This window comes from Sciurus vulgaris (assembly GCF_902686455.1).
Source record: "Sciurus vulgaris genome assembly, chromosome: X".
Classification (NCBI taxonomy): Eukaryota; Metazoa; Chordata; class Mammalia; order Rodentia; family Sciuridae; genus Sciurus; species Sciurus vulgaris.
The window spans coordinates 79,537,761-79,556,738 of NC_136471.1; the positions used below are offsets into that span (position 1 = coordinate 79,537,761).

Genomic DNA, 18,978 nt, shown 5'->3' on the forward strand with positions numbered 1-18,978 from the left:
CACTAGAGACACAATAAATACTGGCAATCAATTTCCTCTGATATAGGAATTATATTTGCTCATGCTATTTCTGTCCTTCCTACAATGCATAATTGGAAATGAACAGGGATCAAGATCTGGAGTGCCCTTTGATGATTAGAACTGAATGAGATTATATTATTAAAAACACCCTACTATTACTTTAACTTAGCTCCTTTCTCTTTGGGAGGGGATTCAATATTTCATTTTTATCTTGCTCTAAAATGAAATATTGAATCACAAGTCAGAGTTTAGGTGGTCAAAGAAGTTGGAGAACAAATTCCTCTGAACCTTTAGTAGATCATGTTATATACTCATTGGCTCACACATTTGGCAACATTATTGAGATAAAAATGCTAAATATAGGTAATTTCTTTGGTTTGTATTCTAAGTTATTTAAGTATAATTTTTTAAATCACCATTATTCATGTAAATATCTTCAATTCTTTATATGAGACAAAATAAAACAATATAGTGTAGGGCTTCAGGTGGAGCTTAGTGGTAGAGTGCATGTTTAGCATGTGTGAGGCCCTGGGTTCAATCCCCATCACCAAAACCAAACAACAATATAGTTTCATACACATCAACTCTACCTTTGGGGAGTTTATAGAACCTTAAGTCCAATATTCTAATTTTCTTATATTAGAGGATGTTAAAGTCTGTGGTTGGCACAAGTTATAGACTTGAATGGACTTAAGCATGATTTAAATGAGCTTGGGTTTTAAGCGGAGAAGCAATTCATCACACTTTCATATAGTGAGATCTTAAAACATTAATGTTGGTTGATAAATGAATTGTTTTGGGGATTGTATAAAGTTAGGGTAATGTGCAATTGGATACTCTTTAAGTACAGAAATCCCATCCTCAAGATTACAGCTGCAGTTTAGGTACATAGGTGTCATTAGTACTACTATAAATTGGTAAAACTAAAGCAAAATTTCAGACTACAGAATGTCTATAATGCTTACAACATCCACAAGAATTGAGACTACTTCTAGACTGTTTATATGACCTAAAGGGGAAACAACTATGCCTCATGTGCTGATTACATATTGTTTCTGTTTACTATGTAAAGTTCTAAAAATCATGCCCTTCCATCATAGGACTGAAAAGAGCTTTAAATGTAATCAGTAAATGAACAATAAATGTAATCTAATGATGTTCACTAGATGGCACTGTGGCTTGTGTTTGTACTGTATTGGCCTCATTGATTTTGAAGTTATTTTGTAATGCTTAGATATGTATAGCATTTCTCACAAATACATCCTTATGGATATAAAACAAAAATCACTTAGGAAAATATCAGATGAAGGTGAATTTTGGCTCATTTGCTGCAGCTGTAATGTACAAATACCCTAATTGGGGTTTTGAGTCAAGTCAACAAGTATTTATTGAATGCCTAATCTGTGTCTGATAGTATAGACTAAGTAGAAGACATGCTCTGTTCTATAGATGAGCTTAAGATATTACTGCAGAATCAAGATTTACATGTATAAAATACTTAGAAAGTAATAAAATATTGTGTACAATAATGTGTCAAATACTGCATGGTTTTAAAATAGGAATAGGGAGATGAGGGCATTTTATGAATATTGATTGAATATGACCTGAAGTTGAAAAGAGTAACTGATATGTTAGAAGACAGAGTCAGATTGAAGGCTGAAATAATGAGCCCATTCTATCAAGGTGAAGAAAAACAGGAAACAATAAAATATCCTATACTGGTATCCCCAAACCAACTATACAAGAACAGAATAGATGAAAGTGGTTTTAACAGAAGCACAGGGCTTTTAAATGTTTACTGTGGGATCAACAAAAGCCAATAATACTAAGAAAGCTCTCCCAAAGTAGATTGAACCAATTGAAATACAGTTGTTCTTCTCTATCTGTAGGCTTCCCATCTGTGGATGCAACTGACAGCAGATTAAAAAAATTTGCATCCTGTACTAAATTCATACAGACTTGTATGTTTGTCATTTTTCCCTATAAAATACTATGTAACAATTATTTACATTGTATTAGGTATTTTTAATAATTTGGGAATTATTTGAAGTATACCAAGGACACGGGTAGGTTATATACAAGTAAGAGACTTGAGGACTCACAGATTTTGGTATCTATTGGGTGTGAGTATGTTATTAGTGTTGGTGGTGCTGGTCTTAGAACCAATCTCACAGATTCTGAGGAGGGACTCTATAATGCACAGAGGGAGTAAAGTGGCAATTACTCTCTTTTCTACTTTGGTTAGAGCATATCTGAAGTAGACTATTGGACTGAGGGGCAACAGTTTTGAAGAGGCATATTGAAAAACCCAAATATGCCAAGAAGAATGCACTCAAAGATGATGAGAGCACTAAAAAACATCTTATTTGCAGAATAGTTAAAGGAGTGTAGAGGGTGAAAATGGAAGACCTGGGGGAAACATGAGAGCTTTCTTCTGACATTTGGGTTCATTTCCATGGGTGAGACCCACAAGGAGTGAGATTTTGGGTCATCATAAAGAAACACTTTCCAGCTGGTTGTGGTGGCACATGCCTGTATTCCCAGCAACTTAGGAGGCTGGGGCAGGAGGCCTGCAAGTTCGATACAAGCCTTAGCAACCTTCCAAGACCCTTTCCAAAATAAAATAAATAAATAAATAAAAAGGGTCAGGGGTGTAGATCAGTGGTAGAGCCCCCCACTGGGTTCGTCTGCAGTACTGCAAAATAAATAAATAAATATAAAAAAATAAACTTCCCAGTGATTAGAATTATGCAAAAACTAAGGTAAATTTCTTTTTTCTTTTTTTTTTGTTTGTTTGTTTGTTTGTTTGTTTGTTTTTGGTACCTGGGATTGAACTCAGGGACACTCAACCACTGAGCCACATCCCCAGCCCTTGTTTGTATTTGATTTAGAAATAGGGTCTTACTGAGTTGCTTAGTGCCTCGCTTTTGCTGAGGCTGGCTTTGAACCAGTGATCCTCCTGTCTCAGCCTCCCAAGCTGTTGGGATTACAGGCATTTGTCACCATGCCTGGCAATTTTCTTAAGATATGATGAATTTGCTTTCTTTGAAGGTATTTAAGTATAGACTGAATGACTGCTTTGTGTAAATGTTACAGAGGAGATCCAAATATCAGAAGAATGTTTTTTTATTAACTAAAATGACTTTGAGGTTTCTTCTAACCATGTTGTTCTAAGATAATATGATTTGATAATATCTGTTATAGTCAAAGAAGATTTTGTAGAGGATTAAATTTATAGATTATTGAATTTAAAAACTAAAAAGACACCTACAAATCTTTGGTAAATTTCTGTTAAAATAACTATTGAAATATAATTTATATACAAAAATGTACTCATTTTAAATATACAGGTAGATGATTTTTGACAAATTTAAGTGTACCCCTACATACCTTCTACCATATTCTAGATACAGAATGCTTAGTTTATCAAAAGGTTCTCTCATGTTCCTTCTTAATCCCTACCTTTACTCCAAACCCCAAGCAATGACTGATATGCTTTCCATCACAATAACTTAAATTTATCTTTCCTAGAGTTTCATGTAAGTGTAGTCATATAATATGTATTTTATTTTTTCTCTTTTGGTCTGGCTTCTTTCACTCACATATTTTAGAAAGTCACTCATGTTGCATATATTGATAGTTTATTCCTTTTTATTGCTGAATAGTATTCCATTGTAAGGATATATCATAATTTATTCATCCATATGTGGATGGATTTTTTTTCTTTGATGCTATTGTGAATAAAGCTACTATAAATGTTTAAGTACATGTATTTGGATATTTTTGCTACATAACTTATTTTATAAATTTATTGGTTCTTTTAAGTTATATATGCCATTAGAATCCATTTTGATATAATTATACAAGCATGGAATATATCTTATTCTACTTTGTCTCCCATTCTTGTGGATTCACTATGATGTTTTCATAAGTATATTTAGGGAAATTATGTCAGATTCATCCCTTTGTCTTTCCTTTCCTATCCCCCCTCCCTTCCCTCCATTCACAATTAATTGTCTAATGTTCTGAACTTTTGTTCTCCTCTGCCTTTGGATATGTTTTGGTTTTTCTTGACCAGATGATATCTAGAAGTTAAATTGCTGGGTATATGGTTAGTGTATTTTAAGGTTTGTAAGAAACTGTTGAAGCCAGGTATGGTGGTGCACACCTATAATCCCAGTAACTCAGGAGACTGATGCAGGATGATCGTAGTAAGTTTGATGCCTGCCTGGACAACTTAGTGAGATCCTCAGCAACTTAGTGAGACTATGTCTCAAAATACCATGTAGCCTAGTGGTAAAGCACACCTGGAATCAATCATCAGTACCAAACCAAAAACCAAGAAACTGTTGAGCAGTTTTCCAAAGCATTTGAACCATTTTACATTTCTGCTAGTAATGGATGAGAGTGTCAGTTTATCCACATCCTTCTCAACATATGGTACTTTCAATCTTTTAAATTTTATCCACTCTGGTAGGTGTGTTGTGGGTTTTAATTTATGAAATAAAATTTATTATATTTTTCTTTTGTGGTTTGTTTACTGTGTCTTATCTAAGAAATCTTTACCTACCCCAAGATGGCGAAAGAAAACCTTTATTCTATGCTTTATTCTAGAGATTTTATAGTTTTAGCTTTTATTTAGGTCTGGGATCCAGCTTGAATTAATTTGCATGTGTACATGCATGTGCACATGCATGTGTGTTTGTGTGATAGTGTTGAAGGTGCATTTTTTCCATATAGATATTATATTCTTGTAGCACCATTATTGAAAGACTACTCTTTCCTTATTGAATTACCTTGGCTCTTTTCTCAAAAATCAATTGATAATAAATGATTAGATTTGTTTCTGCACTGTATTCTGTTCCACTGATTGTATGTACCTATCCTTATACTAAGACCTCATTCTATAAATTACTGTAGCTTTCTATTAAGTTTTAAAGTCAAACTGTGTAAATCCTCAAATTTATTTTTATTTAGAATCACTTTGGATAATCTAGGTTCTTTATTATCTCCATAATGATTATAAAACAGGCTTGTCGATTTCTGTAAAATGCCTGCTGGTATTTTGATTTGGATTGCATTGAATCTTAATACCAATTTGGGGACAGTTAACAACGGTATTAAGAGTTGCAATTCATTAATATTAGCTAGCTGTCTATTTAGGTCTTTTTAAGTTTCTCTCATCAATATTTTATTGTTTCCAATGTAAAATTTTTGCATATATTTAATTGATCACAAAGAATACCTATTCTTGATAATACAAATGGTTTTGACTTTATTAATTTCAATTTCCAGTTGTTTACTGCTAGCATGTAGAAATTCAATTGATTTTTTTAAATTGTGGTAAAGAGACACATAACAGAATTTATTATTTTAACTCTATGAAAGTGTAGAGTTCAGTAGTATTAAGTGTAGATCCACTGTTGTGAGTCCTCCATCACTGCCCATTCAGCTTACAAAACAAATTCTGTACTCATTAAACAACAATTCCCCATTCCCCTCTCCCAGTTGCCTCTGGAAACCACCATTCTATGTTATGTCTGTACAACCTTGACTACTCCAAGTAGGTACCCAATATAAGTGTAAACATATAATACTTACCCTTTAATGACTAGCTAACTGCACTTAGCACAATGTTCTCTATATGGTTCATCCATATTGCAGGGCGTGTCATAATGTCAATTTTAAAGGTTAAATAATATTCTTATACACACACACACACATTTTCTTTATCTATTCATTGCTTGATGTATTGCCTCAACCTTTTGACTATTATGAATAATATTATTGAACATGGACATACTATTATCTGTTTATCTTTTTGTTGTTGTTGTTTTGCTTTTTGGTACTGGGGATTGAATCCAGGGGCACTTAACCACTGAACCCAGGGGCACTTAACCACTGAGGCACATCCCCAGGCATTTTTTTTGTATTTTTATTTAGAGACAGGGTCTCACTGAGTTGCTGAGGATCACACTAAGTTGCTTAGGCAGGCTTGAACTCATGATCCTCCTGCCTTAGCCTCCTGAGTCACTGGAATTATAGGCATGAACCACAGTGGCTGATTTGTTTGAGCCTCTGCTTTCATTTTTTTTTGCATATTCGAGAGTAGAATTGTTGGGTCATATGGCAATTATACATTTAACATTTTGATCAACTCTCATACCATTTTTCTTAATGGCTGAACCATTTTACATTCCTACCTGCAATCCACACATATTCCAATTTCTACACATCCTAGTCAACACTTAACTATTTTCTAGTTTTTTAAATTTAGTCATCCAGATGGCTATGAAATAGTCTCTTACTCTGTTTTTGATTTACACTTCCCTAATGATTTGTGATGTTGAGCATCTGCTCACATGCTTATTGACTATCTATATCTTCTTTGGAGAAAGTGTATTCAAATCCTTGTGCGTTTTAAATTGAGTTGTAGGAAGTCTTTTTTCCCTGATATTAAACCCTTATCAATATGTGATTTGAAAATATTTTCTACTTTTCTGTGAGTTTTCTTTTTCTTCATAGTGTCTTTTGAAACATAAAAGTTTTTTTTTTAATTTTTGATGAATTCTAATTGTGTATTTTTTCTTAATTTGCCTGTGGTTTTTGTGTGGTATCCAAGAAATCATTGCCAAATCTGATGTCATGAAGGTTTCCTTCTATGCTTTCTTCTGGGAGTTTTATAATTATAGGTATTATGTTTAGTTCTTTGATTCATTTTGTGTCAGTTTTTGTATGTAATGTTAAGCTATAAGGAATCATACGGAACACAGATATCCTGTTTCCACAACACCTTTGTTGAGCAGATTATTCTTTTTCCAATGAATGGTCTAGGTAGGTATCCTGGTTAAAAATCATTTCACCATATATATGAGGGTTTACTTCCGGGCTCTTTATTATATTCCATTGCTTTATATGTCTGCTCTTATGCCAGTACTATACTGGTTTTATTACTGTTTTGTAACTATTTAAATCAGCAAATGTGTTATAACTGTGTTCTTTATAAGATTGTTCTTGGTTACTTTGAGTCCCTTGAGATTTCACATGAAGTTTAGGATTGGCTTTTTTAGGCAAAAAAAAAAAAAAAAAAAATCCTTGGCACTTTCATATAGATTGCATTGAATCAGTAAATAACTTTAGATATTTTCATTTCTTTTTTATGTTTATTTTTGTGTGGTAAAATATACATTATGTTCATTTATTTTTAATTTAAATGCTTTTCCTCTTTTTTGCCTTCTATTCTTTTGTGGTACTTTTGACTGTATTATACTTATTTTGAGTTACTTCTTGTTAGTCTTCATCTCTGAAATGAATTCTTTTATTTCTAATATTTTCCTGAATTCTAGCACCTTATTTCTGAGTTTTTCTAATTCTGATTTATTTTGATCTTTTATATCTGGTATCATTTACTTTGTGTTATTTAGCTTATTTTGAAATAGTTCATTAGAGATTTGACCTATTTTGTAGGCACATTTGTTTGACAAGCTTTCTTTTTCTGTGTGGGTGTTTTTCTGCTGCTTATTATCTTTTTTCTTAAAACAAATTTTAGAAAAAAAAAACAAATTTTAGGGTATTTACAGGGATGCTTTACTAGTTCTCATTTTAGGCTGAAATTATTTTTCCTTAACTTTCATAATGAGGTAGAGTTTTGGAAAATGTTACTGACTTCACAGAACTCTTTTTTGTATTTTCATTTTTGTTTTTTGTTTTGTTTGGTCATCTTTTAAAATAAGGCAACTTGCCAGGTGCGGTGGTGCACTTTTGTAATCCCAGCAACTTGGAGGCTGAAGCAGGAGGATTGCAAGTTCAAGGCCAGCCTCAGCAACCTTTAGCAAGCCCCTAAGCAACTTAGTGAAAACCTGTTTCAAAATTTAAAAAAATAAAATGGACTCGGGATGTGACTCAGTTGTTAAGCACCCTGGTTTCAATATTCTGTACCAAAAGGAAAAAAAAAAAAAAAAAAGATGGCATTCCTGTTCTAAAAGGAAAAGTTATCATAAATTACTACTAAGTATGATGTTTCCTTTAGGGTATTTTTGTTGTTTTGGGGGGGTATTTTATTAAGTATCCTAGGGTTTCTGTAAAAAAGTGCCACAGACTGAGTGGCTTAAAACAATAAAAATAGGGGCTGGGGAGATAGTTCAGTTGGTAGAGTGCTTGCCTTGTAAGCACAAGGTCCTGGGTTCGATCCCCAGCACCCCCCCCAAAATAAAAACAATAAAAATATATTCTCTTATACTTCTTGGAGCCTACAAGTCCAAGATCAATGTGTTGATAAGGTCCTGCTCTCTCTGAAGGCTCTGGAGGCAGACCCTCATTGCTTCTTCCTAGTTTCTAATGTTCGAGTACAATCCTTGATTTCTCTTGGCTTACAGATTCATCATTCCAATCTTTGCTTATTATCACATGACTTTGTACTTATGTGTCTTCTGTCTTCACACAGTTTTGTCTATTTCTATGTTCAAATTTTCCCCTTCTTATGATGATATCCAATTATTGGATTAAGGTCCTTTTCACCCAGATGACTTCATACTATCTTTTTTTTTTCTGGTGCTGGGGATTGAACCCAGGGCCTTGTGCATGTGAGGCCAGCACTCTACCAACTGAGCTACATCCCCATCCCCGACCTCATATTATCTTGCTCATATCTAAAAAAAGTATTTCTAAATTGTTTCACATTTGGAGGTTACATGGTGGCATGAATTTTGGAAGGACATTACCCCAGGACAGATACAATCCATCAGATTAGGGAAGTCCTTCTCCATGGCTCATTTTTAAAGATATTTCTCCTGCACCCTCCCTCCTTCCCCCCTCTCTTCCTTGCTCCCTCCCTCTCCCTCTCTTATGGAGTTAGTCATGTCATTTTTTTCTCCTTTAATATATTGAATTATATTGATTGATTTTGGGGAAGATATATACCATCCTTGTATTCTTGGGAAAAAATCACAATGTTATTCTTTCCTATTTTACTTGGTTTGTTTTGTTGATGTTTTGTTTAGGATATTTACATCTGTCTTCATGAGTGAAATTAATCATTTCCATTTTGTCTGCATTGGATTTTCTTATAAAGGTTATCCTGAGTTTATAAAATAAGTTGTAGACTGTCCCTTTCTTTTTGTATTGTCTAGAAAAGTTTGTAAAACTTGGAATAATTTTTCTCCTAAAATGTGAAACTGTCTGGGAAGTGATGTCAGCAAGATGACAGAATAGAACAATCCTTTCCCCAACAAACACACTGATTCAAGAATTCATGGACAAATTCCTCTTGTGAGAAACTCAGCATCTGATCAAAAGGCTCCTGTATTCTGGGAAAATGCAAAACCAGACTTGACAAAGCCAGTAGGGGTATTCAGGAAACCCTTTTACCAGAATCCCTACCCCTGGCACAGTGCCATATGATCAGGACGATATCTTCTAACCCCTAGCATCAGCAATGGGAGAGAAAGAGTTGGTTCAAGAATGCAGAAGCCCAAATTTTCCTACAGTGCTCACTGGAGAAATGACTTCTGTCCTGTCAGTGTTAGAGCTCTCAGTGGATGAACACAGCCTACCTGCTAGAAGGAGAATAGAGATGACAGCTTTGACTGGTAGACACTGTAGCTCTTCTGTCCTGTTTAAAACAAAATGAGCAAGTAAAAAATCCTTGTACTCGGCTGGGGTTGTAGCTCAGTATAAGGTAGTGGGTTCAATTCTCAGCACCGCATAAAATAAATCAATAAATAAAGGTATTGAAAAAAAATTCTAGTTTTCAGCTTCTACTGGGAAGGAAGTATTTATCTTTGTGTCTCTGGGGCTTCCCAAAGAACTGGCATCTGTTTCTTCAGTCTTGGAGTTTTGAAGGGTCCAGCATAGTCTAGTCAGCCAGAAGAATACTGAGATGGTGCCTTGGGCTCATAGACACCACAGTTTCTCCCTCTGCTTCAGCATGGTATGAGCACACAATCACTTGCTTTTCCCTGAGAAAGAGAAGAGTTGGTGCAGGCATTCCACACCATGACTTTCCCAAAGGATTGGCTTTTGACTTATCTCAGAGTACTGATGGGGTCTGGCATAACATAGTCAGGTGGGGTAAATGCAAAAAGAGATTGAGATTTTGGTTTGTAGTTATGCTATACCTACTCCCATTTGGTTTGGCATAATGCAAATGAATAAAATAACCTTAGTTCCTATCTTCTCCCTCGGGAGGGAAAGGGTTAGTCAATGTATTCAGTAATCAGTCATTCCTAAGGAGCTCACCAGGAGCTAGATTCAGTTTTATTTGAACCAGTGAAATAATGTGACCAAGCATAGATTATTAGAAATAGGACTATTCAGATATTTCTAGTTCTTGTTTATTTAGCATGGTAAGTTGTATTTTCAAGGAATGTATTTATGTTGTCTAAATTTTCAACTTTTTTGGCATAAAGTTGTTCAAATACCCTCTATATCTTTAATTTTCCTTCTCTTTTTTTTATTCCTTGCTTGTTTTACCAGAGGTTTTTCTAGTTTGTTTTTTCTAAGAACAAGGTTTTGGCTTTGTGGGTCCTTTCTGTTGTATGTTTGCTTTATATTTCAGCAATTTCTGTTAGTATCTTTATTGTTTCCATTTGTATACATTCTTTAGGTTTAATTTGCAGTTCTTTTTATAATTTCTCAAGATGATCTTTAGCTTTTGAATTTACAAACTTAAAATATATTTATCATGTAACATTTAATACATTTCCTTAACATTGCTTCTTTAGCTGTAGCCACAATATTTTAAGTAAAGTTTTATTTATATACAGCACCTACAGAGCAAAACTGTGTGTATGTGTGTGTTTTATTCAGTATAAAGCTTGTTGAATTATCACAAAGTGAACAAACCTATATAACCACTGTTAAGAAAAGAAAGACAATGTTACCAGCTCCCCAGGATATCTGTAATGGCCAGTCCACAAGTTTTAATATGTAGTGTAATGGATAATTTTATGTGTCAACTTGACTGGATTAACAGTGCTAGATAGCTGGTTTTTACCATTATTTCTGCAGGTGTCTGTGAGGGTGCTTCTGGTAGAGATTAGCTTTTAAATCAGACCATGTAAAGAAGATTCACCCTTATCAATGTGGTGAACATCACACAATCCATTTAAGGTTCAGAGAGAACAAAAAGATGAAAGAAGGAGGAATTTGCTTTCTCCATGAACTAGAACATCCGTCTTCTCCACCCCTCAGACATAGGAACTCAGTTCTCAGGCCTGTGGACTCAAACTTAATTATACCACTGGCTTTGCTGGTTCTTTAGCTTGCACATAGCATATTGTGGGATTTCTCAACCTCCATAATCATGTGAGCCAATTCCCAGAATAAATCTCCTCTTACACACATGCACACATATGTATATCTCCTTTTCATTCTGTAGTATTTTGTTATACAGTTATACAATTTGAAAATCGTATTATACAATTCAAAATATTTTCCTGTTGCCCTTATATTTTTTCCTTTGACCCATTAATTATGTAAAACTCTTATTTCTAAATTTTGAAACATGCAAAGATTTTCTTGGCATCAACTAAGTAATTGCTTTAGCAATTGATTTCTTGTTTAATTACATTGTAATTGATTTCAGACTTTGAAGTAGGTTGAGATATGCCTCATAGAAAGATACATGGTCAGTTTTCATAAATATTCTGCATATGTTTAAAAGAAATGTGTTTTCAGCGGTTTTGGGGAAGTGTGTACATACATATAAACACATAAATTTATATTCAGTTCGTTCATTTTATTTTAGTGTTCTTTACTCAAACTCATATTTTGCATACTTTATCAAGCACTGAGATAAGGTATTAAAATGTCCTATTATGATTGTGAGTTTGCCTATTTCAACATCTAATTTGATCATTTTTGCTTTATGTATTTGAGGCTCTTACTCTATGTGCATACAAAATTAGAATTGTAATACATTTCTATTTGTTGAAGTTTTAGTGGTATAAAATGAGTCTTTTTATATTTTTTATTACTTTTTGCCTTAAAGTCATTTTTATCTGATATTACTATGTCCACATTGGAAATGAAGATGTAGAGCTCTTGCCTAGCATGCACAATCTCAGCACCGCTAAAATATGTGTGTGTGCATGTGCATGCTTTCTTTGGTTAATATTTTTCAGGTATATCTTCTTTAATCCCTTTTAACCCTTTTGAACGTTTTCTGTACTGTTATGTTTTAAACATGCTACTTGTAAATAGAAAATAGATATTTTTAATATCTGGTAGTTAGATATCTTTAACCCAGTCTGAGCATTTTTGTTTTTTAACTGGACAGTTTTTAAAAATTTAATATATTGATATAATTGAGTTTATGTCCACATCTTAATTTAATTCTTCTATTTGTCATTTCTATTTCTTTTTCTCTCCTTTCTTGCTGTCAATTTTAAAAAGTAATTGATTTTACTTTTAGAGTTGTTTTAGGTTTACAGAAAACCTGGGAAGTACAGAGAGTCCCATATACTCTGTCAACACACTTGACATCCTTGTATCATGCAGAATACTTTCAATCCCTTGTACTTCACCTATTCATTTAGTTTTCCTTCCCACTGAACTCCTGGCAACAACTGATGTTTTAAGGTATCCATGTAGTTTTGCCTTTTCTAGAGTACTACATAATTAGAATATATAGTATGTAGCCTTTTCAAATTGGTTTCTTTCTCTTAGCAATATTTAATATGTATTCATTTAATTTACGATTCCAATTGTCTTTTCATGGTATGATAGCTCATTTCTTTTTTTATATTTTTAATATGGGAAGTCTTTTGTAATGCCTGTTTAAAATTTTATTTCTTTATTTTTATGTGATGCTGAGGATCGAACCCAGTGTCTCACACATGCTGTGCAAGTGCTCTACCACTGAGCTACAACCCAGTCCAGCTCATTTCTTTGTAGTGCTCAATAATATTGAATTGATTAGATCAGAGGTAAAGTGCTTGCCTAGCATGCACAAAAGCCCTAGCTAGGTTCAATCTCCAGTACCACAAAAATTTTTTTCAATTATCTGGGTGTGCTACAGTTTATTCATCCATTTTACACTGTTAACAGATATCTTGGTTGCTTCTCAGGCTGGGCAGTTATGAATAAAATTTATTTCTTTTTAATATAAGAATTTATTTATTTATTTATTTATTTGAAATAGTCTTGTTGTTTTGCCCAGGTGGGCCTTAAACTCCAGGGCACAAGTGATCTGCCCAACTCAGCCTCCCGAGTAGCAGCTGGGACTATAGCCATGCCCCACTATGAATAAAATTTCTATAACCATTTTTATGCAGGCTTTTTCATAGCCATAAGGTTGCCACTCATTTGGAAAAAACACCACCGAGTGCAACTGCTGGATTGTATGGCAAGAACATATTTAGTTTTGTAAGAAGCTGTCTGTCTTTGAAAGCAGCTATACCATTTTTCATTCCCACTAACAACAAATGAGTTTCTGTTCCTCCACATCTACCCAGCATTAGATGTTGTCAGTGTTTTGAATTTAATCTATTGTAATAGGTGTGTACTGGTATCTCAGTATTATTGTATAACCCTAATGATATATAATGTAAAGCATATTTTTATGCATATTTTCCACCTGTATGTCTTGGAGAAGTGTCTCTTCAGATCTTTTGCTCATTTTTTTAAGTGAGTTACTTGATTTCTTGTTGTTGAGTTGTAAGAATTCATTGTATATTTTTGATACAAGTTCTTTTATTTGTTACATATTTTGCAAATATTTACTCCCAATGTGTGGTTTGCCTTTTATTCTCTTAATGACATCTTTTTTTTTGCAGTAGTTGAGTTCTGTTTTATTAACATCTATAAACATTATTATTTCCGTAAACCAAAACTGTTTATTTTTAATAAACATTTTTGTAAGCATTTATTTTAATTTTGGTGAAGTGGATAAAATAATACTATAAATGACATAAATTCAAGTTGTGAAATATAGAGGTTTACTTTAAAATTGGTGGACCACAAAATTGACTATTCTTTTTTTTTTTTTTTTTTTTACTGAACAGAAATTTTTAATTTTAATAAAGTCCAACTTATCGATCTTTTTTTTCATGGATCATGCTTTTGGTTTGTGTCTGAAAAGTCATCACCAAACCCAAGGTCACCTAGATTTTTTTCTGTTATCTACTAAGAGTTTTATAGTTTTGAGCTCTCCATTCAAATTATAATCTATTTTCAGCTAATTTCTGTGAAAGGTTTATGGTCTGTGTCTAAATTCATTTTTTGCATGTGGATGTCTGATTGTTATAACACCATTGTTTGAAAAGACTATCCTTAAATTTTTACATTTTATCTTTCCTATTATTTTAGTAGCTATCCTAGAAGGAATATGATCTGTTCTAAACTGTCCTTCATTTTAGCACAGAGAAATTTAATTTATTCTGTTTTATCTTTCATTTCAATGATTATATCTCCACCTATTTCTAAGCTGCTACTAAAACTGTCCATTATGCTTTTATGTGGTTTACTGTGTCTTTCACTTTAAGAAGTTCCTTTTTTATCAAATTTTCAAGATCCCATTTTATTGGAACCACCATTTGACCCAGTTATCTTACTCCTCAGTTTATACCCAAGGGACTTAAAATCACTACAGTGACACAGCCACATCAATGTTTATAGCAGCTGAATTCACAATAGCTAAGCTATGGAACCAACCTAGGTGCCCTTCAACAGATGAATGCATAAAGAAAATATGGTATATATACACAATGGAATATTACTCGGCAATAAAGAAGAATGAAATTATGGCATTTGCTGGTAAATGGGTGGAACTGGAGACTATCATGCCCCGTGAAATAAGCCAATCCCCCCAAAAACAAAGGCTGAATGTTCTCATTGATATGTGAATGCTAACACATACTAAGGGAGGGGTAGGAAAGAGTAGAAGTTCATTCGATTAAACAAAGGGGAATGAAGGGAAGAGGGTTGGGTATAGGAAAGACAATAGAATGAATTGGTCATAACTTTCCTATGTTCATATATCAATACATGACCAGTGAAAGTCCACATCATATACAACTGCCAAGAATGGGATCCTAATAAGTTATACAACATGTTTTTATAATATGTCAAAATACACTCTCCTGTCAAATATATCTAAAAAGAACAAATTTTTTTTAAAAAAGGGCGAATCCAAGGAAAAATGATGACATTTTATAGTCTCTGATTCCTATGAACTTCATCAATATTCAAATAATTTAACAACTTGTATGGTACAGAAAATAACTAATAGAGATGAATGCCAGCTGCAAAAACCATATCAGTATATGCCATTGATTATCAAACTACCTGCTTATATTTTTGAGCATATCTTTTATTTCTTTAATATTTGTAAGCACAGGTGTATAATTTTTGTTTGTTTGTTTTTGTGGTGCTGGGGATTGATCCCAGGGCCTTCTGCATGCCAGGCAAGCACTCTACCTACTGAACTATATCCCCAGCCCAGCACAGGTGTTTTATATCCAGTTTTTGATCACTCCAGTTTCTTCATCTTGAGTATCTGCTTCTGGATAGATGTTGTTTCTGTTGGCTCTCATTTATGGTGCCTGGTTTCCTAGTGTGCTTGGTTATTTTTTAATGTGTACAACTCATGATTATTGAAAAATTATTTGTGGAAGTATTTTGAGGTCTCAGATGAAAGTGCCTTCCAGTCAGCAACTACATTTCTTCCTGCAGATATTTGGAACCAGCCTAAACTTGCAGTTTTAGGTCTTTTGACCCTCTATGTAATGTAATTCGGGCCTATAAATAAATGAATCTATTTATGTTACACTTCAGGGATTATTTCCCCCTACATACTGTACTGCCTTCTATACAGCACCAAAGTAACCTTTTTGCAGTCGCCCCTGTTGGGAGGGGGATATGATTGGGAACAAGTTTACTTCTGATTTAGCCTTAGTCTAAAAGTGTGATCCCATGAGTCTTGATGTCTCTTTTCTACCTTAATGAGGTCCATCAAAATTACAGAACATTTGCCTAGATTCGCAAATGCCTCCCACATAAAAACAGCTTTACTGCTCTCTTCTGTGGGACCGCACTTTCTCTTAGATTTTTGGCTCGGTCATTTCTTTACTCTGACACGTCTTTTGTATACTTCGGAAAATAATTTTAAATATGTTATTCAACATTTTTGGTTGTTTTTAAAAGGAGGGTTGGTCTGATATGGCTAACTCACTATTTCTTGAAGCAGAACTCATTGGTTTTTTAGCATTTTAAGAGCGTTCCTATCTTTTCATTGTGAGTATCCCTCAGCCATTTTGACTGTCTTAATAATACTTGTAAAATATGGTAAGGACTTCCTTATAGGTTTTATAAAATAGATCCAATGTTTCTTTTTTTCAGGCCAAAGAGGCAATGATGGAAGCTGAAAGACAGGATCCTACAAATGTTTTCACTCAATTTTATATGTTCAAGATTGCAATCTTGGAAAGCAACTCTGACAGAGGTATAAATGTTATTTATGAGTTATATTTGATAATGCAAAGAATTGAAAATATTCAAAGAATAAATAATCCATAATAGAAAACCACATTTTTTTGAGATAATGGAATTAAATATATGTTCAGTCCTTCATATGAATAATACAATAATGTAAAAAGAAACTATGGAAGGTCATGCTTAAGTGAAAGAACGGTGAATACCTATGGAGGGAATCTGAAGTGGGCAGATGTGGGACAATAATTGGGGAAAAGCATTGTCACTATGTATTTTTTGTACTTTCTATTATTTGACCCAACTTATTCCAAAGTTTTAAAAGCTGTGGGTGAAGAAAATTATAATAAAAACCTGTATTAGCCAAGAATTGTCCTCAGAGAGGAAGGTCTTCAGGGCACATTTTGACTCTTTTCACTTATTTTTTATGTTTTGAGTACTGCATTATAAGTATATAATATTTTTTATGTTTTGAGTACTGCATTATAAGTATATAAAATTTTGGGGTTCATTTTGATATAACCATACATGCATGGAATATAATTTGTTCCACTTCAGTCCCCAGTACTTCCCCTTTCCTTCTTCTCCTTCCTCTCACCATTCTCCATTCCCTACTTTACTGATCTTCCTTCTGTTTATTTATAGATTTTTTATTAGTGCATTATAGATGTACATAAAGGTGAAATTCACTGTGGTGAGTTCATATATGTACACGGATAGATTGGTCAGTTTCATACCACCATTCTGTCCTTTTCCTGTCCTTCTTTCCTCCCCCTCAATTCCTTTCCTCTCCTCCACTGATCTCTCTTCTACTTATGGGACCTTCCCCACTTTTCCATCTATCCGCAAGATAATTTTTGGTATGTAAGGACTTAACACTGCCATTTCTTTAATTCCTTTTTGGTTGTTTTGGAGATCATTTGTTCTTTTGTTCCTCTTTTCTAGCTTCCTTTGTGATTATGTTATATTCTGTGGCAGTATGCTTTGATTACTTTTTATTCTTTGTTTATTAATTATAGAGTTTGTCTTTGTGGCTACCATGAGGCTTATTTTAAACTGATAATGACTTGCATTAAATGATTATATTTTTAAAAATTGATATTTTTATTCTACATGTCCCCCCTCCTATATTTTTTGTTTTAGACATTATAACTTTTATATTTTCATATTGTGTATCCTTTAAAATATTGTATCTATTATTACTTAAATGAATTTCTTTTTAACCTTCATATTAAAGATACAAATGAGTTACATAACCTCAGTATTCTGAGTTTGATTTTGTACTTACTTTTACTAGTGAGTTTTTTCCTTTGATATGATTTTGTGTTACTAATCAGCACTTTTTTCCTTCAGCTTAAAAAATTCCCTTGAGCGTTTCTAGTAAGACAGGTCAGGTGTAGATGAACTCCTTTAGATTTTGTTTGTCTGGGCAAGTTTTTATCTCCCCTTCATTTCTGAAGGGGAGCTGTGCCAGGAAAAGTATTATTATTTGGTAGGTTTTTTTTCCATCTGTACTTTCTCTTTTTGATTTTTTTTTTTAGTTGGAAATGGACACAATACCTTTTGTTTGTTTGCTTGCTTGTTTATGTGGTGCTGAGGACGGAACCTGTAAGCTCGGACGGGCTCCGCGGGCTCAACGGCGGGACCAAATGTAAACTCGGCGGGCTTGGCGGGCACAGTTTGCAGCCAAATAAAATGGGACAGAAGGGGGGCTGAAGCAAGCTTTATTGGAATTTGGCTCTCGGGCAAAATTCCCAGACCCCCAAGGGTATAGGGACCCGGAGAAAACTGCACGTGGCCCTGGCTGCCCAGGGTTTTTATAGACTGGGATGGGAGGCGGTCCTGTTGAGTGACAGGTGGGTGTAAAGGGTCAGTGGAAGTTTCCATCTACCTTGCTGCGAACTTTCTGGTCACCTTTGGCTGGCTGGTCTTTGTTCCAGCCGCTCAGCTTCTTTGTTATGGCTGCTCAGCTTTGCCCCCTACAGTGGCCTAATTTCTGACCTAATAGAACCCAGTGCCTCACACATGCTATGCAAGTGCTCTACCACTGAGCCACAACCCCAGGCCTCCATCTGTACTTTGGATCTCACTCTTTTCTCCTCTGTAAGGTTTCTTCTCAGAAGAGTACTGATAGCCTTATTGGCACTCCCTTATATATAATGCGCTTCTTTTCTGTTGCAGTTTCAGGATCTTCTCTCATCTTTGATTTTTGACTGTTTATGTCTTGTAGTCTTAACACATTTCACCCCATAATTAGCACATAATCATCACACCCTATATAACTTTTCATCGTGTAATCATTATGGTATAATTCTTCTGTTTGTCATGCCATATAAATGGTAAACAGAGCAGCAACGTCCAGGTGCAGTGGCACATGCCTGTAATCCCAGCAGTTTGGAAGACTGAGGTAGGAGGATTGCAAGTTCAAAGGCAGCCTCAGCAATTTAGCAAGGCCCTAAACAACTTAGCAAGACCCTGTCTCAAAATAATTTTAAAAAAGGCTAGGAATGTAGCTCAGTGGTAAAGCAC

The 18,978-nt window shown here is 34.2% G+C and overlaps 1 protein-coding gene across 1 annotated transcript in view; it reads left to right on the plus strand.

Annotated features, from left to right (window-relative positions):
* Positions 1-18,978, plus strand: part of TEX11 (testis expressed 11) — a 316,643-nt gene that overhangs the window by 196,762 nt on the left and 100,903 nt on the right. The window contains exon 17 of the mRNA XM_079124942.1: positions 16,360-16,462. Within this exon, the coding sequence (XP_078981068.1) occupies positions 16,360-16,462 (103 nt within the window). The remainder of the gene's footprint in view (positions 1-16,359; positions 16,463-18,978) is intronic.